This window comes from Elephantulus edwardii, unplaced genomic scaffold (genome assembly GCF_000299155.1).
Source record: "Elephantulus edwardii isolate Elephantulus edwardi_28Jun2011 unplaced genomic scaffold, EleEdw1.0 scaffold00034, whole genome shotgun sequence".
In the NCBI taxonomy this organism is placed as follows: Eukaryota; Metazoa; Chordata; class Mammalia; order Macroscelidea; family Macroscelididae; genus Elephantulus; species Elephantulus edwardii.
The window spans coordinates 11,292,272-11,315,934 of record NW_006399784.1 but is presented as its reverse complement, the minus strand read 5'-3'; the positions used below and the strand labels follow the sequence as shown (position 1 = coordinate 11,315,934).

Genomic DNA, 23,663 nt, shown 5'->3' with positions numbered 1-23,663 from the left:
GTTTTAATTTCTAGATAACAACAATTGATACTTCTTTGAACAGTATAGGAACTGAAAGTGAAAATGCTCCCAACCCTCTACCCCTAAATTCTTCTGTGATTAAGAGTTAGATAAACAACAACAACAACAACCAAAAAGTCTATTGACTGGAAAAAAAAGTATTTGTTAATACCATCACAGCCAAGGGTCTCACAATGAAAGTTTACATAATATTGCATGGCTTTCACAAGAAAAAGACTGATAACACAATTACAAAACAGGCAAAAAAACATGGAAAGACTTTGCACAGAGGAAGACATTCAGATAGCCAACAGACACAAGAAGAAATGCTCAAAATCATTGGCATGAAGAGACGCACAAATCAAAGCAATGAGATACCATCTCACCCCAGTATTAGTGGCAAAGTTTAACAGGACAATGTGTAACAAGTAATAAGTGTTGGAGGGGATGAAAAGAGAAAGTGGATTGTAAAATGGTACAACCACTCTGGAAGGCAGTGTGGCAGAAATTCCATATGATCCAGTTGTTTTACTGCTTGGAATATAGACCAAGAAAATTAGAATTGTACACAAATGGAAATTTGTACACAAGTGTTCATAGCAGGGTTATTCACCATTGCAAAAATGTGGAAGGAGCCCAAATGTCCAAACCCAGTCGAACACATTGAGAAACTGTGGTATATTCACATGATGGAATACTACACAGCACATAGGATCAATGATTTTGAAAATCCCTACATAACCTGGGAGGAAGTGGAAAGCATTATGTTGCATGAACTCAGTCCCATAAGGACAAATACTGCACAAAACCATTACTGTAAGAATAGAAAGATAACTAGTAAAATCTCAATAAGGATCCAAGAGGGACAAGAGGGTAGGAATAGATGAGTGAAAATAAGCTGGGAGGATAACATAAAGTAGTACAATTTGATGGGTGGAGAAAGGGATGAGTAAAGGAAATAGGATCTGGAAAGACAGGGCAAGAGTGGGCATATTTCAATGATTATTAATTTTACAAAAGGTAGCTCATGTTAGATGGATCTTAGCTAAAAGAAGGGAATACCAGAGGGAGGTATATCTGTGTTTCATTGACTATGCAAAGGCATTTGACTGTGTGGATCATAACAAACTGTGGCTGACTCTGAGAAGAATGGGAATCCCAGAACACTTGATCGTGCTAATGAGAAACCTATACTTGGACCAAGAGGCAGTCACCAGAACACAGCAAGGAAACACTGCATGATTCAAAATTGGGAAGGACATACACCAGGGATATGTCCTGTCTCAATACATTTTCAATCTGTATGCAGAACAGATCATACAGGAGGCTGGGCTCTATGAGGAGAAATGTGGGGTCAAGATTTGTGGAAGATCTATCAACAATCTGTGTTATGCAGATGACGCAACCCTGCTTGCTGAAATTGAGGAGGACCTGAAGCACCTGCTGCTGAGGGTCAAGGACTGCAGCCTACAATATGGATTGAGGCTCAATATCAAGAAGACAAAGATTTTCACCACTGGGCCATTGGCAACATCAGGATGGATGGTGAAGAGATTGAGATTGTTCACAGCTTTATTTTGCTTGGCTCCACAGTCAACACTATTGGCACAAGTAGCCAGGAAATTAAAAGACGTATTGCCATGGGGAAATATTTTGTTAGGGACCTCTCCAAAGTACTGAAGAGCAATGGTGTCTCTCTGGAGACCAAGGTGCATCTGATACATGCCATGGTCTTTGCAATCACTTGCTACGAATCAGAGTTGGACAATGACTAAGGAAAGTTAGAAGGAGAATTTATGCCTTTGAGCTGTGGTCCTGGAGAAGAGTATTGAGGGTACCGTGGACTGCAAGGAAAGCAAACAGATTCATCTTGGAGAGGGTTAAACTGGGCGACTCCTTGGAGGCAAGGATTCTGAGGCTCCGTCTAACATACTTTGGACATGTTGTAAGGAAGGACTGGTCTTTGGAGAGGGACATCATGCTTGGTAGGGTGGATGGACAGTGCAGGAGAAGATGGCCCTCTAATAGGTAGATTGATTCAGTGACTGGGGTAATCGGGATGGGTGTGTCAGAGACAGTGCGATTGGCACAGGACAGAGCGGAGTTTAGGGCTGTTGTACATAGGGTCACTATGAGTCGCAGAGTGACTCGGCAGACATAAAACAGCATAATGAATTGGAATAATTGTATAAAACACAAAGTGAATGAATATTGTGTGGAAAATGCATATGAAGTTTGTAATTAAACCAGTGTAAGATAAAAATTTATTAAAAACAAGATGTAAAATGATCCTTTGTATTTTCATTGCAATGCCCTTAGCTATGACTTTAATCAGGCTATTCCTTCTCGCTAACTACCTATCCAAATGCAGTACAACAGGATACTATCCAAATGCAGGTCAGGACACTACATCCCACTTGCACCTAAGGAAAGATATAGCTGCATTCTGATTTTTAAATATAAGAATTGTTGTCTAATATAAATCCACTGGTAGGCCTAGTGTTTGGAACTAATTTAATTTTGTACTTGTGACTTTTGGCACTATTAATGCCTTCTCTTTACCGTGACATGTGACCATAACTTGGGACTCTAGTGGTCTAGTTGCTAAAAGCTACATATATTGACTCTTTTGAGAGTTAAGTTTATAGGCAATACTTTTTGTTATGATAGTGTAGTAGGATTACCTATGTTAATGTATTAAACATTCTAGTTTTAACTTTTAATATAAGTATAGAAAATCTGAATCAAGATTTGAATTTTAAAAAGATGGTGTTTGTTGATTGGTTCATAACCAACAAGATAAAACTACTCTTCAGCGTAGGTAAAACCAGACCTAATATTTTGCATTTTTATATCTTCACTTAAATTCATTCAATATTGTATGTCTTCCAAGAGGAAGCAATTTTTTTCCCCTCTGGGTCTATGCCTAGAATAAAAATACGGCCAAATTATAAATTTCTCCTCTGATGTCCGTGAGAAAGCCAATGAGAGAAATGTATGTTAATCTAATCTGGCCTAGGCATTTGGCCATGATTCAGTGATCATAAATATTAACTTCCATGCTTGAAAGAATCAGTAAGGGCACTGAATTTTAAATGCAGCAAAGAAAATATTTTTAAGAATAAAGACATTGTTGGAGTAAAATATACCTATTGGCAGTAATCATTCTTAATTTCACCTTTTGTTGTGTAAACTAATACATTTAGATTTCATCTGTGGTTAGGCTTGTTATTTTTCTATAATTATCTTACAGAATTACTAATAATAACTTAAGATGGGAACATGACCTACTACTGTATGAAAAAATGTTATAGTGCTATATTATTATTGAGTACCACTAAGTCAGAACCAACCTATAAGTATTGTAAACCACTAGATATTAGAAAAAAGTAAGAGTGATACAACTGAACAGTACTTTGTCGAACATTCTTTATTTAAATCTATAGGCTGGAAATTCAATAGAATTTATAAATAAAGTGGTATATTTGAGATTTTTAGAACATACTATATTTTTATGTATAGTTATTAGAAGAAATTTCCAGATATGTAAATACTAAAAGGAAGTTCTGGATTTTTTCCCATATTTTTAGATGCTAATTGTGCATTACATCAATTTTCTTCTTTACTTACTTGAGCCCTTTGCTACTCTCACTGTGTCAATCCATCTAGTTGAATGTTTTCCTCTTTTATGCTGACCATCACCTTTCCCAGCATGATGTCCTTCTTCAAGGACTAGCCCCTCCAAACAACAAAGGATGTGAGGAAGTTTCACTAACCTTCTTTTCCAAGGAGCACTTAGGATTTATTTTTCACTGCCCAAAATAATTTACAGTTTCAATTAAATGATTAATATATTTATAGGATAATTTTGTGCCAACTTTTCGGAATGGGTAGAGGTATATCTCAAAAAATAATTTTGCCTCAGATTAGGACATACTAGTAAGAGTAGTAGGTGTTACAAAGAGTAAATCTTCTCATTTAATAACAAAAAATTCAAGGTTCAAATCCACTTAGAGACACCTTGGGAGAAAGGTGTTATAATCTACTTTTTTTAAGAAATCAGCCATTCCAACTCTTATGTAACCTTGTTCTCCGCTTACCCACATCCTGTTGACATGAATTTAGTTGCTTTGACACCAGCTGGTTTACCAATTGATATATTTCAACTAATAAAGGTAGCCCTGGATGTGCTCAGCAGTCTATGCCAGGATATTTGAAGAAGAGCTGCACAACTGATGGGAAGAGATCCATATGTGGGAATTGTTGTTGTTGTTATGCGCCATCGAATTCCCTGAGACCCATAACAACCCTATGTACAACAGCCCTAACCCCTGATGTATTTTGTGCCAATTTCACTGTCTCTGACACACCTACCCTCATTACTCCAGTCATTGAATCAATCCATTTCATGGATGTTCTTCCTCTCCTGCGCTGTCCCTCTACCTTCCCAAGAATGACGTCACTCTTCAAGGACTGGTCTCTCCTTCCAATATGTCCAAATTATGTCAGATGAAGCTTCAGAATCCTTGTCTCCAAGAAGCAGCCTGGTTTCACCCTCTCCAGGATGAACCTGTTTGTACTCTTAGCAGTCCATGGTATAATTCAGTGCTCTTCTGCAACATCACAGCTCAAAGGCATCAATTCTCCTTCGATCATCCCTAGTCATTGTCCAGCTCTCCGACACAAAGCAAGTGATTACAAAAACCATGGCCTGGATCAGGCATGCCTTAGTCTCCAGACAGACATCATCATTCTTCATACTTTGGAGGGGTCTCTAGCAGCACACTTTCCCAGCACAATACATCTTTTCATTTCCTGGCCAAATGTGTTGATTGTGGAGCCAAGCAAACTAAAACTGTTAACAATCTCAATCTCTTCACCATCTATCATGATATTGCCAATTGTCCCAGTGGTAAGAATATTTGTTTTCTTGATATTGAGCTTCAATCCATATTGAAGGCTGCAGTCCTTGACCTTCTGCAGCAAGTGCTTCAGGTCCTCTTCAGTTTTAGCAAGCAGGGTTGTGCCATATGCATAGTGCATATTGTTAATGAATGTTCCTCCAATCATAATGATACAATTCTCCTCATAGAGCCCAGCCTTCTGCATAATCTGTTCTGCATATGGATTTTAATGGTACACCTTTCCCAATTTTGAACCTTGCAGTGGTGTTCCCTTGCTCTGTCCTGACCACTACCTCCCGGTTCAAGTATAGGTTTCATATTAGCACTAGTGTTCTGGGATTCCCATTTTTCTCTGAGTCAGCCACAGTTTGTTGTGTTCCACACAGTCAAATGCCTTTTCATAATCAATGAAACACAGATAGATTATCATCTGGTATGCTTTACTTTCAGCAAAGATCCATCTAACTTGAGCTACACTATCCCTAGTACCATGGCTCCTTCTAAAGCCAGCCTGCACTTCTGGCAGTTCTCTGTTGACGTGTTGTTCCAGTCATTTTTGGATAATCTTCAGCAGAATCTTGCTTTAATGCAATATTAGTGATATTATTTCAATTAGTGATGTTAGTTCAATAATTTCCACTCTTCTTTGGAATAGGGACAAATATAGATCTCTTCCAATCAGTTGGCCAAGTGGTTGTTCTCCAGATTTCTTGGCACAACATGGTGAGCACATCAAGGGCAGCATCTATTAGTTGAAATATGTCAACTGTTATACCATCAGTTCTTGGGGCCTTATTTTTTGCCTATTCTTTCAAAGCAGCTTGAACCTCCTCCTTCATCACCATAGAGTATTGTTGATATATTGTTTTATGAAATTCTTCGGATTCTGCCAATTCTTTTTGGTACAATGACTCTGTATACTGTTTCCATGTTATTCTAATTCTTCCTTGATCATTTAATATTCTGCCCAAAGCATTCTCCTGTATTGCAACTTAAGGATTGAAAGCTTGAATTTGTTCATCAGTTCCTTGAGCTTAAGAAATGCTGAGTGAGTTTGGTCCCTTTGATTTTCTGACTCCAGCTCTTTGCACATTTTATTATAATACTTTACTTTGTCTTTCCACGCTGCCCTTTGAAATCTTCTGTTCAGCTCTCTTCTTCTCTCTGCTTTGGCTTTTCTGTGCTCTAGTGTAATATTCAGAGTCTTTTCTGACATCCATTTTTGTCTTTTCTTCTTTCTCTCTCTTTGCACCTTTTGCACTGTTCCTGGATGATAGTCTCTATATTCTCCCATAGCTAATCTGGTCTTCGCTCATTAGTATTCGGAGCTTCAAACCTGTTTCTGAGATGGTTTTGAAATTTAGCTGGTATATACTCAAGGTCACATTTTCATTCTCATGGATTTGATTTCATTTTTCTCAGCTTCAGCTTGAGCTTGCATATGAGTAGTTGGTGGTCTGTTCAACAATCATCACCTGGCCTAGTTCTCACAGCTGATAGTAAGCTTTTCCAGTGGTTCTTTCCACAGGTGTAATCAGCCTGATTCCTATGCATACTATCAGGTGAAATCCATGTGTATAACCTGTGTCTGTTTCTTATAAAATGTATTTGCAGTGAATAAATCATTGTGCAAAATTCTATCATTCTCTTTCCAGAATTATAAAACAATATTATTACTGTCATTTAAAAGCAAAATATTGCTGAAGACCATACAAAATCAGCAAGAATAGCACCTTGACAAAACTGTCAGAAGTTCAAGTTGGGATTAGAAGAGACTGTATTTCTAGAGAGCAGAAAACAGGACATGGGGCACAGGACAGTGAGTGTCTCTCTGAAAGGGTCAGAGACATTGAGAACAGCACATCCCCCCAGAACAGAAAGCGGATAAAGAGCCAATAGCCCAGTCCCATCTTGCCTCTATAGCCACAGCCGCTAGAGGTTCAATTATTCGCTGTTGACTCACACACTTCACTAAAAGTTGTGGTACTGAGAATGGAGTTTATTAGGGAAAAACGTTGGAGAGAGGGGAAGGCAAAGAGTATAACCCAATACAAATCCAGATTTTGGCCCAGCAGTCTGAAGGCACAATTCCTCAATTAGTTCGGATTCCATTTTCTATTCAACAACACAAATTCAAGAAGCCTCTAGTTTCCTCAATTGTCTAGCGAGGTTTGCCTTAGAGCAGTTATAAGTCAGCTTCTCTTTCAAGTATCCCGCAAGAATAGCAAAAACCTTTAACTGTAGCCTTTATCTCAGTGTTCCTCTGGTTGCACTTTACCACAGTTTCTCCACAGCAATGCCACAGTCTCTCTGCTACCATCACCAGGCTCTCAGTGTCACCATGGTCTTGCTCCAGTCTTTCTCAAATCTTTCCCACAAATGTTGATGATTTGAAAGACCATGTGTCCGAAGGTAAGGTAGCTGGAGGCCATTAATAAAATGGTTAGTAAAAGCCAAATTTAGGCTGACATTGCCCCATGGCCCCAGGGATATAATTTCTGATATCTGATGGATCCTGGCTGAAAGCAGATAATACAAAAAATAAAGTCTATGTATGTTTTATTGACTACACAAAAGACAAGAAAACATAATTTTGTTCATGGGCAATCTACACCTAGATCAAGAAGCTGTTGTCTGAAAAGAGGAAAAAAACACTGCATGTTATGAAATCAGGAAAAGATGTATCTTTTCCCATATCAAATCAGTATGCTGAGTAAATAATTCATGAAGCTGCACTCTATGAAGAGAAAGGTGGTATCAGAATCGGAGAAAGACTTATCAACAACCTGCCTTATGCAGATGACACAACCTTGCTTGCTGAAATTGAGAGAGATATGAAGCTCTTACTGTAGAAGATTAAGAACTACAGCCTTAAGTATGGATTTCATCTCAATGTAAAAAATAAGGTTCTTACCATGGGGTAAACCATCAACATCATCATATATGGTAAAGGATTGAAGCTGTCAATGACTTCATCTTGCTTGGATTAACATCAACAATCTAGGAGACAGAAAATCAGGAGACATATTGCACTGGGCAAGTGTGCAAGTGTGCTGTCAAGGATTTCTTCAAAATACTGAAGAACAAGGTTTGAAGATTAAGATGCCCCTTATTAAGGCCATACTCAATCACCTGCTACACAACAGAGAACAGGACAATGAACAAGGATGACAAAAGAAGAATTAATGCCTCTGAACTGTGGCACTGTTGAAGTGTACTGAGTATTCAATGGCCTTACAAAAGAACAAACGTGTGTGTGTGTCCAAAGTGTTTCCTGAAGGCAAAGATGGCAAAGCGTCATCTCTCTCATACTCTCATACTCTGGATATTTAAGTAGGTGAAGCTATTCCTTGGGACAACATGCTTTGAATAAATGAGAGTTGGAGAAGGAGAGGAAGACCTTTAGCGACAGTTACTGTATCAATGGGGGCAAGTGTGTCAGAGATGAAGATAATGGCACAGGATAGAGTAGGATTCCTATCTGTTGTTCATAGGGTTTCTATAAGTTGTAATCAACTTGACAGAGTTTATAACAACAATTTACCGATAAGGGAGTTCTGGTGACTTAGTGGAAAGTAATTGCACTGCCAAGGCAAAAATCGCATGGTTCAAAGTCACTAGCTGATCCATTATAGAAAGATAGGCAATCTTCTCCCACTTTATTTACTGCCTCTGAAAGCATGCTGGAGTGTCAGCTATGGGTTAATTCCAACTTGAATGTACAGAACGGCAACAAATTTATTTTAAGATCAAGAGCCTACATTTTATTATGTTGGAGCTCTGATGGCCTAGTGGCAATAAATTGCACTGCAATCTTGAAGGCGTGTGGTTCAAGTCCACCAGCTGCTCCATGAGAGAAGGATGAGTAATCTTCTCGCATAAGATTAACTGCCTCTAAAAACTTGACCAGGGGTCAGCTATGAGATAATTCCAATTAGATGGTACACAAAACCAATAACAATTGTAATATTGGGAGCTCTGGTGACCTAGTCTGTAGGGAGTTGCACTGCTTACTTAAGGTCAAATATCTCTGGTTGCTCAAATCCATCGATTGTTTGTATTCCAACTCATAGTGAGTGATCCTGCATTGAATTTTTAATGGGCTTTGACAGAGAAAGATGAGCAATGTGGGAGGTGATCTGTAGTCTCAGATATAAGCTGAAAGGTAAGCGGTGTGTAAGTTCTGACTTTATGGCAATGATAGAGAAAATTGTAGTATAAATTTTCACTAAATTTAAATGATATGTTAATTAGTGAAGAAACAATTTTCTCTTTAGTAACCTAAAAGGTCAAACACAGTCAGGTCTACTACAAAAGACAGTCTGTGTCATTAACATCACAGCCAAGATAAACTATTGACAATGCCTACTTTGAAACACATGATCACAAGGAGTCAGAGTAAACTCAAAGAAGACAACCACAACAAAAATTTATTTTAAAGCAACTAGACCTAACACAAAACTCCTTTAGTGTGGAACTTGCAGTCCAGTTGAGAAATCAACTAAGAGGTCAATTACTATGATTTTAAAAAAATTAAAAATTGCTTGATAGAACCTGGTAGTTAAATGCTCAGCTGCTTAATGAAGACTGTCATTGTCCTGTGCCATCAAATCAGAACTGTTTCATACCTGACCCTGAAGCAGGTTTTTAGAGGCAGTTAATTGAACCTGGACAAGAGGAATTCCAGAACAAAAATTGTGCTCGTGTGAAACCTATTCTTGGACTAGGAAGCAGTTGTCAAATCAAAGCAAGGTAACACTGCCTGGTTCAAAGTCAGCAAAGGAAGGCTTCAGTAATGTGTCTTGTCTCCATACCTTTTCAGTGTATATGCTGACACATCATTCAGGAGGCTGGACTATATGATTTTGGCATTAGTATTGGGGGAAGACTCATCAACAACCTGCACTATGCAAATTACATAACATTGCTTGCTGAAACCAAGCAGGACCTGAAGTGTTTGCTACAGAAGGTCAAGGACTGCAGTCTTTATGTGGATTGAAGCTCAACCTCAAGAAAACCAATATTCTCACCACTGGGCCAATTGGGAGCAGAATGATAGATGGGGAAGATATTGAGATTGTTAACAATTTCAGCTTGTTCCGTTTCAAACTCAGCACCTATGGCACAAGCTGTCAGGAAATAAAAAAAGAATTGCATTGACTAAGTCTGTTGTTGGGACTTCTCCAAAGTGCTGAAAAGCAACAAAGTCAGTCCAGAGACTAAGGTGTGTTTAATCCAGGCTACAGTCTTCACAATTATGTGCTATACATCAGAGAGTTGGACAATAACTAAGGTTGACAGAAAAAGAATAGATGCCTTTGAGTTGTGGTACTGGAGAAGAATCTTGAACATACCATGGACCACCAAGAGAACAAACATCTATTCTGGAGAGGGTGAAACCAACTTGCTTTCTGGAGGCAAAGGTCTTGAAACTCTGTCTCACAAACTTTGAACATGCTGCCAGAAGGGACCATTTCTTGGAGAAGGACGACATAGGAAGGGTGGAGGGACAGCACAAGAGAGGAAGACTCTGGATGAGAAGGATTGACACTGTAACTGGAGTAACAGGGGAAAATGTGTTGCAGACAATGAAACTGGCTCAGGATAGGTCAGGGTTCAGAACTGTTGTACAATGAATCACTATGCATTGCAAGCAAATTGATGGCACATAACAACAATTGCATGACAGGAGATTGCCCCAAAGAGTTGGAAACCTTGTGAGACAGTTCTACTTTACACTTTTGGGTCCCCAATATGAAAACTATTGCCATCAATTGTTTGTATTCCAACTCATAGTGAGTGATCCTTCCTTGAATTTTTAAGGCTGTAAATATTTATAAGAGGAAATTGCCTCATCTTTTTCCTTGGTGGGGCTGGTGGATTCAAACCATAAACTTTACAGCTAGCACCCCACCTGTATTATATTATTCCATCAAAACTCCTTTATTGAGCCAGAATTCACTCAATAATAGTGGTGCTGTTCGTTTTTAACATGAGGAAAGATTATGTTCCTGTTATACATGGTTAATTTGGAACCACCTCATAGCTGATCCAGTCTCCCTCCCATGGAGCAATTGATGGAATCAAACCGAATGCCTTTGTGTTGGCAGTGCAACTTCTTACCACTAAGCCCTTTGAACACCCTATGAGCAAAAGAGTCTCTTCAAATTGCAAAGAAGTAAATGGTTTAAAAATTGCTTCTGGCTGAAAAAAAATCAGTTTTATCAAGTTTCATATAGCACAATTTGAGCAGACTAGCTCCTTAATAAATATTTGCAACCATTAATCTTGAGAGTTTTGATAGACAATCTACACTGTGAGGTACTTTGATGTACTGACAGAATAAATTTGAAAATCTATCATTCTTTGAATATACTTTACATCATTCCATTCCACTGCAGAGTGAACTGCCAATAAATCCTCCAAATTCTAAAAAAGAATATCAAACAGTTCTTGCAAGTTATCATTTCTGCTTAAAATTTCTTACAGCATAATTTGAAAAGAGTATTAAGAGCTTATTATCATGTAATATCAAGAGCTTCACCATTCTGAGCTTTGATATTGTATACTGTTGTTGTTATGTGCCGTCGAGTCTCTTGTGACTCATAGCAACCCTATGTACAAGAGCCCGAAACTCTGCTTTGTCTTCTGCCAATCGCACTATCTCTGACACTCCCAACCCGATTATCCCAGTCACTGAATCAATCCACCTCATAGAGGGCCTTCCCCTCGTGCGCTGTCCCTCCACCCTCCCCAGCATGATGTCCTTCTCCGAGGACTGGTCTCTTCTTAAATGTCCAAAGTATGTTAGACGGAGTCTCAGAATCCTTGCCTCCAAAGAGCCACCCGGTTTCACCCTGCAGAGGGTCAAGGACTATAGCCTCCAATATGGCTTGAGGTTCAATGTCAAGAACACAAAGATTCTCACCACTGGGCCAATTGGTAGCATCAGGATGGATGGTCACGAGACTGAGATTGTTCACAGCTTCAGTTTGCTTGGCTCCACAGGCAACACTCTTGGCACCAGTAGCCAGGAAATTAAAAGGCGCATTGCCATGGGAAATTCTGCTGTTAGGGACCTCTCCAAAGTACTAAAGAGCAATGGTGTCTCTCTGGAGACTAAGGTGTGTCTGATACTGGCCATGGTCTCCGCAATCACTTGTTATGCATCAGAGAGTTGGACAATGACCAAGGAGGACAGAAGGAGAGTTGATATTGTATCTAGTAAACTAAATAATAAAATCAAATTAGACAGCTGGTAATCAGCCCATAGCAATAACTGGATGGCATATAAAGCAACATATTGATGTAATGTTTTAGGGAGTTGTCGAAGGATAATTCTGCAATGACTGAATTAAGAGGAAGTAGAGCCAAGAGAGTAAAAGAGGTTAAGAAATTTGGCTTTTTCCTACTTGGAGAAGAAACCAGATAGACTTAATAGCAGTTTTCACGTACATTTATAGCTATTGAATTGATCGTGATGACCAGCTGTGAGTATTCTGTCTCCACCAGTAGTGAAAAACAGGAAAGAAACTTGAATTGTATCATGGAAAGATTCAATTTACTCACTGTCAACCAAAATCACAGGCAACCCATGATGTGCTTTAAAGAAGTTTTATCACTGAATGTTTTTCTCAATACAGTAATATGCTATTGCCATGTTGAATTATTCCCTGAGAGATTCAGTTTATTTACTTGCTTATTTTTGTTACAAGAGTAAGAGAAATTGTCTTTTACCCCCCTTTCCAATTTACTTTGAGCTCATGGTCCAATTTTCCATCAAGAAACAAAATTACATAAGTATTTTTAAATGTCCTTAGAAAATAAACCAAATGAGGAAATAAAACATGATATTTAACACCTATAATCCAGCTTTATTAAAAATGATGATGATGATGACGATGATGATGATGATGATGATGTGGAAAAAGAAAACAAACGCAAAATCCAGTGTCATTGCGTTGATTCTGATTCATGGTGACTTCCACTGAGTTTCCCAGTCTGTAAATCTTTACAGGATGAAACTGTCCATCTTTATTCTGCAGAGTGATTAACAGTTTTTAGTTAGCAACCTGACACCTTTTACACTATACTACCAGGGCTCCTTAATTATTTGGTAAAACTAAAAATCTTGTTGTTATCAAGTCAGAATTGATTGCTCATATAGCTGACCCTCCAGTGTGTTTACCGAAGGAGTAAATCCTGAGTATTCTCTGGTCAATTCAAAGAATCAGAGAAATGTAGCCTTTGCGTCAGCAGTGGCTAAACCTCAAGAATATCAATTATATAATCTCTGGCTGCCTCTCTTCTGGTGTTATTGTTGTTTTTGTTGATTGCCTTTGAGTTGAGCAAGACTCGTAGTGACCCCATGAACCAATGGCCTGAAGCCTTTCTATAACTATCGTAGTTTCTCCAGGTTCACAGAGTTTTCAGAGGCATGTGGTTTAGAAGTGGATGCTACTCCTGCTTCCAAACATGTCTTAAACTGGGAGCTCCATCAAACACTGCCCACCATGGGCAGCCATTATGGCATTTGATCCTCAATGACACAAGGTTCAGCTTCACAGAAAACCCAGATTACTTCAGTATATCAAATTGAAAGAAGAGTGCTGTACAAGTTAGAAGAATGTTCCTCTAAAATAGTAACACTAGGCCCTCAGGCCCAGTCGATATTTAAATACAGTGGCTGGCTCTCTTGTGCAAGTGCTCTTGCATCCATGTTCTAACTCTCCCTCTCCCTCTTCACATGGTCCTTGGAGAGGAACATCATGTTTGGGAGAGTGGAGAAAGGGCGCAGGAGAGGAAGACCCTCGATGAGATGGGTCGATTCTGTGAGTTTAGTGGTGGGAATAAGTGTGTTTGAGACAGCAAGCTTGGCACAGGATAGGGCGGTGTTTAGGACTCTTGTACACAGGGTCGCTATGGGTCACAAGTGACTCAATGGCACATAATTCTCTCTCTATTTATATATATATAAAATCATTTCTTCAACTTCATAGACTTTCCAGAGGCTTCTGGTATTAGCAGCTATTAATAATTTTTGCTGAATTATTGCTTGGATTTTGTTTTGTTTAATTCACTAGATGTTACAAAATAGTGACAAGTTTAAATAAATAATTCTATATTATATTTTACTTGAAGTATTTCCAAGGAAATTTTCTTTAACTCATTATTACTCTTAATACAAATAATACTGGGAACTCTGCTGTCCTAATAGTAAGAAGCTGTAGTGCTGTCCCAAAGATACGTGGTTCAAATCCACTGGCTACTCCACTGAAAAAAGATGGACAGTCTCCTCACTTAGAGGGGCTCAGCTATGGGTCAGTTCCTACTTGTGGATATGCAACAATAACAACAATTAATATTAGAAAGGCAGGGAAATTATTATTTTTTAACTTTTAATTTCCAATTTTCAGAATGAATTGATTCCATTATATTCCCCAGAGAAATAAACAATATTTAAAAAAAATCACTATAGATTTATAGGTTTAAAATATTTTAATTCCGTGTCATTTGTCATTCTTGTTCTTACTGATATTCAGAATATCCTATATTTAAATCTCTCTTCAAATTGGTGAGAAATCTTATTTTGTAACACTGATAGCTTTAGATAATTGCTTTGTTATATGTTATCAATTTGTCTTACATATTTTTTTGGCCAAAGCTTGAATCAATATGAAATATGATGATGTGTTTCAGGTTGAAATGGTTAGCAGCAAAATTTCTAAGACCTAAATGAATTTAAATAAAATTCAACACATTAGTCAAGGTTATAGGTGTGTTATTATGGTAGGAAATGTCTATATTTATAGGAAGACTCATATTTTAAGAAAAAAAGGAACTTTGAAATCAGAAGCATGATGTAATGATTTTTTAAATCCTTTAGAGCCTTGATTTTGTGTTGTGCTTTTTTTTCTTCTATTAAACTATTAATGGAAATAATGACTTGACTTTGCCTTGTTTGCAAAGAGCTGAAGATTTGTGGAAGATAAGTATATATACATTTGCATCTTTAGCTTTCAAGAATTATGTATCCTTTCTCTTTTCTCTCTTAATTCTAGATATGATGTAGTATATGAACAATTAAATTAAGAATATGTTTTCTTGGTCATGCAATAAATACAAAACTTAAATAATGGACTTAAAATTATTAGTAATAGTATAGTAGGGAGTTCTGGTAGCCTAATGGCAAGGAGCTGAGCTGCAATCCCAAAGACACTGGTTCGAGGCCACCAGCTGCTCACCAGGAGAAGGCTGGGAACTCTCTTCCTGTGTGATTAACTGCCTGTGAAAACCCACCAGAGTGTCAGCTGTGGGTCAATTCTGACCCTATAGTACACAAAAACAACATCTAGGAAAAGTGTATCAGAGATTGTCAGGATAGGACAGAGTTCACATCTGTTATTCAAATGGTCACTATGAGTCAGATGAATCAATGGCACCTAACAATAACATATGGTAAAAAAGCCGTATATTTGAAACGTAAGTGAAAAAGAAGTTTATTCTGGGAACTATCAACATCTGTTTAACACTTGAACATTTTAATCCCTAGGATATTATATCAAATAAAATATAACAGAAGACTAAAAAAGAGAACTAAAGAATAAGAAACAACAGAAGATAAAATGATGTCACAGAGATTTTCGGTTCTTCTATGCCTATAGATTCATCTGCTGAAAATGTCTCTAATATATTAATATAAAAAATAGAATATCATTTAAATAATATTTCTATTCTATAAGAGAAATACTTCTTATAGTAATCACCTTCTACTTCCTAATAAAGCATAGCATACTACTTAAAACTAAAATTTTAGTAATATCCAAAAAGACAATTATAAGAACTGAAGGAAGGGGACACTCTATCCTCCACTAACAATGTCTTGTGTTTTTTTTTTTGTTTTTTTTTTTTGTCAGAGCAGCAGTATTTAAGTAATTTATTTTTTATGCGAAACAAGAATAAGGAGATGCTGATGAAGAGAATAATTATGCTTTAGTTGCTCATTTCCCCTAACTTCCACAAAAATCTGTGATAACACAATTTGAAGTGGTTCAAGTATATTTATCAGTCATCACTCTCCTTTGCCTTTTTAGGCTTGTCGACCCTGCAGGCTGTGCTAGACTCTGCTGCTGAAAAGAAATGGCAGGTGACTGCTATTAACGTGGGAAACATTAACAATGACAAGAAAGATGAGACCTACCGATCGCTTTTTCAGGATCTGGAGTTAAAAAAAGAACGGCGTGTAATCCTCGATTGTGAACAGGATAAAGTAAACGACATTGTGGACCAGGTTTGCCGTGCTCTGTTGTCTAATAGCACCAAATATAGAATGTGTGTGCATCGTCAGCATTAGCAATGAGTATTTCTGTAGTAGTGCTTGAACAGCAGTTTTCACTGTAGGGTTTATGTAGGGTGCAGCAAAGATCATCAATTAAATTATCTCTTCAGTTAGCAATGGCAGATGGGCTTCAATAAAGCTGACAAATCACACTAATCACTATATAAATTCAATAAGGAATGACTGACTTTATGTCTTACATGATGAATATTACCCAAAACGTTGATGTCTTTAATTGGAACCTTAAAAAAAATATTCACCTTTTTTTTGGGGGATCACTAAGGGGGCAAGCATTAAGTTAGAAAGTCTGAGTAATTGGATAGATGAGCAATTCATTAGTTTTGGGGAAACACATGGTTAATTTCAAAAGTAACATCACTACGTGATGCACTGTTGTTGTTAAGACATTTGATTATCTAAATAATAAACCTACATTTCCAGAAAAATTGTGACTTTATTTTTAAAAAAAAATTTTTCTTATTTTTCTCTTACATAAAATTTTGTCACTATAACATAGACCTGAAATTTAGAATATACAGGAAAGATACAGCTAGGGTTTATTCACATCTATTTCAGGCCTGTCTGAATGAAAGAAGAACATGGTATCATAGATAAAAATATTTTCACCTGTGCTAACCATGTCACTCTGCTATATTGAAATATTTTAGAATGTCATAACCATGCAGTAGTAATATGACAAAAATAAAACATATTGTGTCAAAGGATGGTTTTGAAATGTACTGAATAAACTCTTGTCTACTGAATTTCTGTTTCTTTTTAAAAGTTTCCAACTAGAATCAGATTTATTTATTCGATATAATTTATCTATAGTATGCAGGAGAAGGATGGGCAATCTCCTTTTGTCTGATTTACTGCCTCTGAAAACCCACTGTAGGGTCAGCGACAAATTGGTTCCAACTCGAATTCCTCTCTCAACCCAAAGGCCCATAGCCTGAATCCACCAACTGCTCCACAGGAAAAAGATGAACAGTCTCCTGCCATGTGACTTATACCTCTGAAAACTCACTGATATCAGCTAGAAATCAGTCCCACTAGATGGTACAAATAACCTTATTAATTTCTAGGAATAATGCAAATATGAGATTATTAAGAAAATACATAATTGTGTATATATTCCTTGTTTCATTTAATGTCAGAAAAAAATGAAATTCATTAATTTATACAAGACAAAACATTTTGCAAACATAAATATAAATGAAAGCTTAATTGACATATAATGATACAGCCTTAAGATATAAAAGATAGATCACTCAATAAATAAATAAAAAACTGAAATAAATATAATAAATAAATGTTGTGTGAGAGAAGGGTGAACATTTTGATAGAACAATCTTTATTCCACTCTCAAGAGATGAAGTCAGGATTGTTTATAACCTGGAGGCCTCTTGTTCAAATGTGAACCTCAAAGCTCATTTGAATTTCATAGGAGAGTCTCATTAAGACTGAATATAAAAAATATTCATTAGACTTTGGAGGAAATACATTTAGGTATTCATAGCACGTCACAATAAATGTTGGGGAAAATCCTTATGAAAATAACTGTATTTCCAAATCAAGGGGACAAAAACTGTAAAAGGTACTCTGAATATATAGAAATAAATTTTTAATCAAATGCACGATTTATTAAAAAAGTATTTGGAGGCACCTCAATTTAAAATATGAAGATTATTTTGCACAGATATTTTAATAAGATATAGAGTTTATTAGTGTATTATACAATGGATGATTGTATCATTTAACAAATTCTGAGAATGTCCTCTTTATCTGACATAAGAAATGCAAGGAAAGTTTGGTGTTTACACCTGCTGAACTTAGTGGTTCGAGAAGGCAAAAGAAATATGTGTATAATAGTTGTTGTTGTTATGTGCCATCGAGTCGCTTGCGATTCATAGCGACCCTATGTACAAGAGCCCTAAACACTCTTCTATCCTGTACCAACCTAGCCATCTCAAACCTACTTATTCGAAAGACTCCAGCCACAGAATCGATCCATACCATTGAAGGTATTCCTCTCCTTCACCTCCCCTCCACTCTACCAAACATGATGTCCCTCTCCAAGGACCAGTCCCTCCTTGCAACATGCCCAAAATATGTCAGACGAAGCTTCAGAATCCTTGACTCAAGGAGCCTTCCGGATTCCCCTCTCCAGGACAAACCTGTTTGTTCTCCTAGCAGTCCATGGTATATTCAACACTCTTCTCCAGCACCACAGCTCAAAGGCATCAATTATCTTTATATCAAACCTATTCACTGTCCAACTCTCTGATGCATAACATGTAATTGCGAAGACTATGGCCTGGATCAGGTGTACCTTAGTCTCCAGTCTGACGTCGTTGCTCTTCAGTACTCTTGAGAGGTCCCTCACAGCCGACTTTCCCAATGCAATTTGTCTCTTGATTTCCTGGCTGCTGTTACCAAGAGTGTTGATTGTGGAGCCAAGTAAACTAAAACTGTTAACTATCTCAATCTCTTCACCATCCATACTGATGCTGCCAACTGGCCCAGTGGTGAGAATCTTTGTTTCCTTGATGTTGAGCTTCAGTCCATATAGGAGGCTGTAGTCCTTGATCTTCTGCAGCAAGCGCTTCAGGTCCTCCTCAGTTTCAGCAAGCAGGATTGTATCATCTGTGTAACACAGGTTATTGATGATTCTTCCACCAATCGTGATGCCACCCACATTCCTCTTTGTATAGCCGAGTGTCTTGGATCATCTGTACTGCATACAGATTGAAAAGTTATGGAGACAGAATACATCCCTGATGAACGAACCCCCTTCTTGATTTTGAACCATGTAGTTTCTCCTTGCTCTGTTCTGACAAATGTCTCTTGGTCCAAGAATAGGTTTCGCATTAGCACAATCAAATGTTCTGTGATTCCCATTCTTCTCAGAGTCAGCCACAGCTTGTTGTGATCCACACAGTCAAAAGCCTTTGCATAGTAAATGAAGCACAGATAGACATTCTTCTGGTATTCTTTGCTTTCTGCCAAGATCCATCTGGAATTAGCTATAATATCCCTAGTACCACGACCTCTTCTAAATCCAGCCTGCACATCTGGCAGTTCTCTGTTGAGATATTGTTCCAAACGTTTTTGGATAATTTTCAACAGAATCTTGCTTGCGTGTGATATTACTGATATTGTTCAAGAATTTCCACACTCTTTTGGATCACCTTTCTTTGGAATGGAAACAAATATCGATCTTTTCCAGTTAGTGGGCCAGCTGGCTGTTCTCCAGATTTCTTGGCACAACTTAGTGAGCACATCCAGGACAGTGTCTGTCTGTTGAAATGTGTCAATTGCTATGCCATCAACTCCTGGAGCCTTGTTTCTTGCCAATTCCTTCAGAGCAATTTGAACTTCCTCCTTCATCACCATAAGCTCTTGCTCATATGTCATTTCATGAAATTCTTCTGTGTCAGCCAATTCCTTCTGGTACAGTGACTCTGTGTATTCCTCCCATCTTGTCTTGATAGTACAATATAAAAAAAAAAATAGGACACTATCACCAGTTATAATGCAATAGGATTTACAGGAGTATAAAGGAAGGATGATCTCTGAAAGCTTCACAGTAGAGGTAACATGTAATCTGGCTTAGATTCATTCACTTGTTTGTTCAAGAAATTTTGTCTTAATGTCTAATATTTGTCAGAAAAGCACTGTACTGTTTGTTGCTGCTGTTATAACTAGGTGCCACTGAGTTGGCTTCAAATCGTAGTGACTCCTCATACAGCAACATGAAACCATGCCCTGTGGTGTGCCAACCTTAACTTAAACATCCTTTCTGCTGTGATTAAGCTTATTGCTGCAGTTGCTGTGTTTAGTCTTCTCATTGACAGTTTTATATCTTTTATTGACCTTCCACCTCTAAGTATAATGGTCTTCTACTGGAACTGGCACCTATTGATACATGCCTAATAAATGTGAGAAAAAAGTCTCATTATCCTTGCTTTAAAAGAGCAGCACCATGGCTGGGTTTTATCCAAGACAGATATGCTTGGGGTTTTTTTTTTTTTTTTTTGAAGTGCATAATACAATCATTATTCTTAGCTAACATCACCATCCAAAGGCATTATTTTTTCACTCTTTGTTAATCATTATCCAATTTCCACATGCATAGGCTATTGTTGTTAGGTGCTCTCGAGTCTACTATGACTCATAAATTTACTTTATGTGCTATCCTGTGCTACCCTCTTCAACTCTGACAAACTTGAGCTCATTACTGCAGTCAAGGTGTCAGTCCATCTGATTTAGGATCTTCCTTGCCTTTGGTGACTCTCCAATTTTCCAAGCATGATGTCCCTTTCCAAGGAACAGCCCCTCATAACAATATGCCTAAAGTATACGGGATGAAGTTTTGCCATTTTTGCCTTTAAGGAGCACTCTGACTGTGCCTTCTTAAAGATATTTCTGTTTGTTCACACCACTCAAAGACATATGAAGTAAATGAAAATATCATATAACTTTAGTCTCTTGTAGTCTTTAAATTCCATCCTTGCTTATTAGTGCTTTAAAGAGATAAATTTTAGTGGGTTTGCCCAAATGCAATATATCTTTTTTTTGTCTGCTGTCTGATTGTTCATCCAAGTGAAATGAAATCTTTGACAACTTCAATTATTTTTCTTCATGGACCAGTTGCGAGAACTTTTGTTTTCTCTGTTGGCATACAATTTTTATATTTTTTTGAATTTTCTTCTGTAAATGCTACAAGTCTTCTTCACTTTCTTCAAGCAAGGTTGTGTCATCTGCAAAATGTAGGTTGTTTATGAGTTCAGGAGGCCACATTCTTCTCCATATAGTTCAGTTTCTCTTTTAATTTGTTCCACATACAAATTGATTTGATATAAAGAAAGGACAACCCTGACATACACCTTTTCACACTTTAAATCATGCAATATCCCCTTGTTTTGTTCAAAAGTCTTCTTTTCATTTACATGCAAGTTCTACATGAGCATAATTGTTTTGAAATTTTCAATCTTCATAACGTTGTCCCTAATTTATGATTCACACAATCAAATGCATGTGCATAGTCAGTAAAATACAACTAATCATCATTTTTTATTCCATATAGTAGATTCTAGAAAAACCAATGTCAAGCAATACAAATATACATTTAAGTGAGTATTACTAATGTTAAAATATTACAATAAAATATATAATGAATTGAAAAATCAGGATACTATGATCATGAAATAATTATAGAGAAAAAAGCTTTAGATAGGGAAAGCATGGGAAGACTTCAAGTATCATGGCTACATCACTACTATTTCAGTTATTTTAACGCTCTTTATAATTGGCAAAGCCAAACCAAACACAGTCACATTGCTGTTGAGTTGGTGCCAATTCATAAGGACCCCTTTTCAGCTTCCTGAGACTAGATATTTCTGGGAGGAGACTGTCCCTCCTTCTTCTGAAGAGTGGTTGATAAATTACAACTGCAGATTGGGGTAGCAGGGCACCATGTTATTCACTATGCCACCAGGACTCTTTAGAAATGATATGCTATTAGGTGTCATCCTGTTGGAACAGACCTATAGCTGACCCTCCAGCAGGTTTTCAGAGGCAATAAATTGTGAGGGAGGGGATTAGCCATCTTTTTGCATAGACCAGCTGGTAGATTCCAACTACATGCCTTTAAGTTGGCAGCCTCACCACTTTTGTACCAGAAAAGTCAAATTGATTCAGTCTAAAATTGGTCTAAATATTGACAAGACAAGAATTTGTTTCTTGGTATATCCATTTTGTCTTTAATTTTTGACTGGGATTTGTGGAGAAAAGATAGCTTTTCTGATCTGTTCTTCCTTGCATTGGAAATAATGACATTCACTTGAATAAAATTGTGAGAGTTTCAAGATCCTTAAAATAAGAATTCTTTTATATATCTGCATAAGACTTTTTTTATTCGCTCATGAATATTCTTTTCACATTTATTACAAACTCTGTGTGTTTTAATATAGAAGTGTAAATATAATACCTCATACTAGGTTTAGTAGTTTATGAAAATAACATTATTTTATATAGATAAAATCATGACATATTAAGAATCAAATATTTCTGATTTATCTTTCTTAATGTTTTGAAGCATTAATAGCCTTATGTTTACTATTGACAAAATGAGGTAATGTTTTGCTTAATTGTTAACTTCCTAACAGATAACTTCTGAAAACAACAAAAATCGTTGTTACTTTCCCCTTCCCCCTAAAGCATCCAGTCTTTAGTTTTGGAAATTATATTTTAAAAACATGACTCATTGTGGAGCATCAAAAAATAAAAAAAGATAGTTGTTGCTGTTGTTATGTGCCATAGAGTCGCTTGTGACTCATAGCTACCCTATATACAAGAGCCCTAAATGCCATTCTATGCTGTGCCAACCTTGCCGTCAAACACACTCATTCCCACCATTCCAATCACAGAATCGATCCATCTCATCAAGGGTCTTCCTCTCCTGGGACGTTGTATTCCATTTTATTGTAAATTAGGTTAAATAATAATTATTTCAACTTAATCTTTTTTTATATATTAAATAATATTTTCCTTATACTTGTTAGGTTATTACCATTGGAAAACATGTTAAAGGGTACCATTACATCATTGCAAATCTGGTAAGTGAATGAATTATTATTTCTTTTGTAGAGATGCCTACTGACTTAAAAAAACACTATGTTTTGACTGGTGTTTGTCAATAGTGTACTTTGCAACATCATTTTATTATATTTGGTAGGTTTTATTTTAGATTTATTTCCTACATTATATTTTCTAGTATTTTAATTTTTAAAACTGACATAAGGAATTATATAAAAATACTTAACTATATTTTTAGTTTGCCTTATAAATTTTCAAACAAATTTCAAAAAATATTAAATTTTTTGTCCACTTACTTTTTATTTCTCACTGTAACAATATTTTATCTGTTGTATATTCTTTTACAAATAAATTATGGGAATCTATATTAGTGCAACTAATAAAGATTTTTAAATCTATATTAAATATATAAAAATATCAGTATACATTATAAGAATCTATATTAGTGAGGCTTCCTTGTGCACCACTTTCAAGCTTCCCTTCCGCCCAGGAGCACGCTTGTCAGATTTCCCAAGGGCTTCTTCCCACCGGAAATCCCGGGTACCTTTGAAAACCGCCTCTCCGTTGCTTATCTGAGGTGGCTTCCTTGTGCACCGCTTTCGAGCTTCCTTTCCGGTAGGAAGAAGCCCTTGGGAACTCTGACAAGTGTGCTCCTGGGCGGAAGGGAAGCTTGAAAACGGTGCACAAGGAAGCCACCTCAGATAAGCAACAGCGAGGTACCCGGGATTTCAGGAAGGCCCTCGGGCAGAAAGGGAAACATAATCTACACAGGAGTTCTACAGAACACGTCAGCTTCCCTTGGAGGCAGCACAACTAAACTT

The 23,663-nt window shown here is 37.1% G+C and overlaps 1 protein-coding gene across 3 annotated transcripts in view; it reads left to right on the top strand.

Annotated features, from left to right (window-relative positions):
- Window positions 1–23,663, top strand: part of GRIA2 (glutamate receptor, ionotropic, AMPA 2) — a 290,552-nt gene that overhangs the window by 157,018 nt on the left and 109,871 nt on the right. For all 3 annotated transcript variants that reach the window (XM_006884445.1, XM_006884446.1, XM_006884444.1), the window contains exons 4-5: window positions 15,998–16,194; window positions 22,809–22,862. In XM_006884445.1, the coding sequence (XP_006884507.1) occupies window positions 15,998–16,194; window positions 22,809–22,862 (251 nt within the window). The remainder of the gene's footprint in view (window positions 1–15,997; window positions 16,195–22,808; window positions 22,863–23,663) is intronic.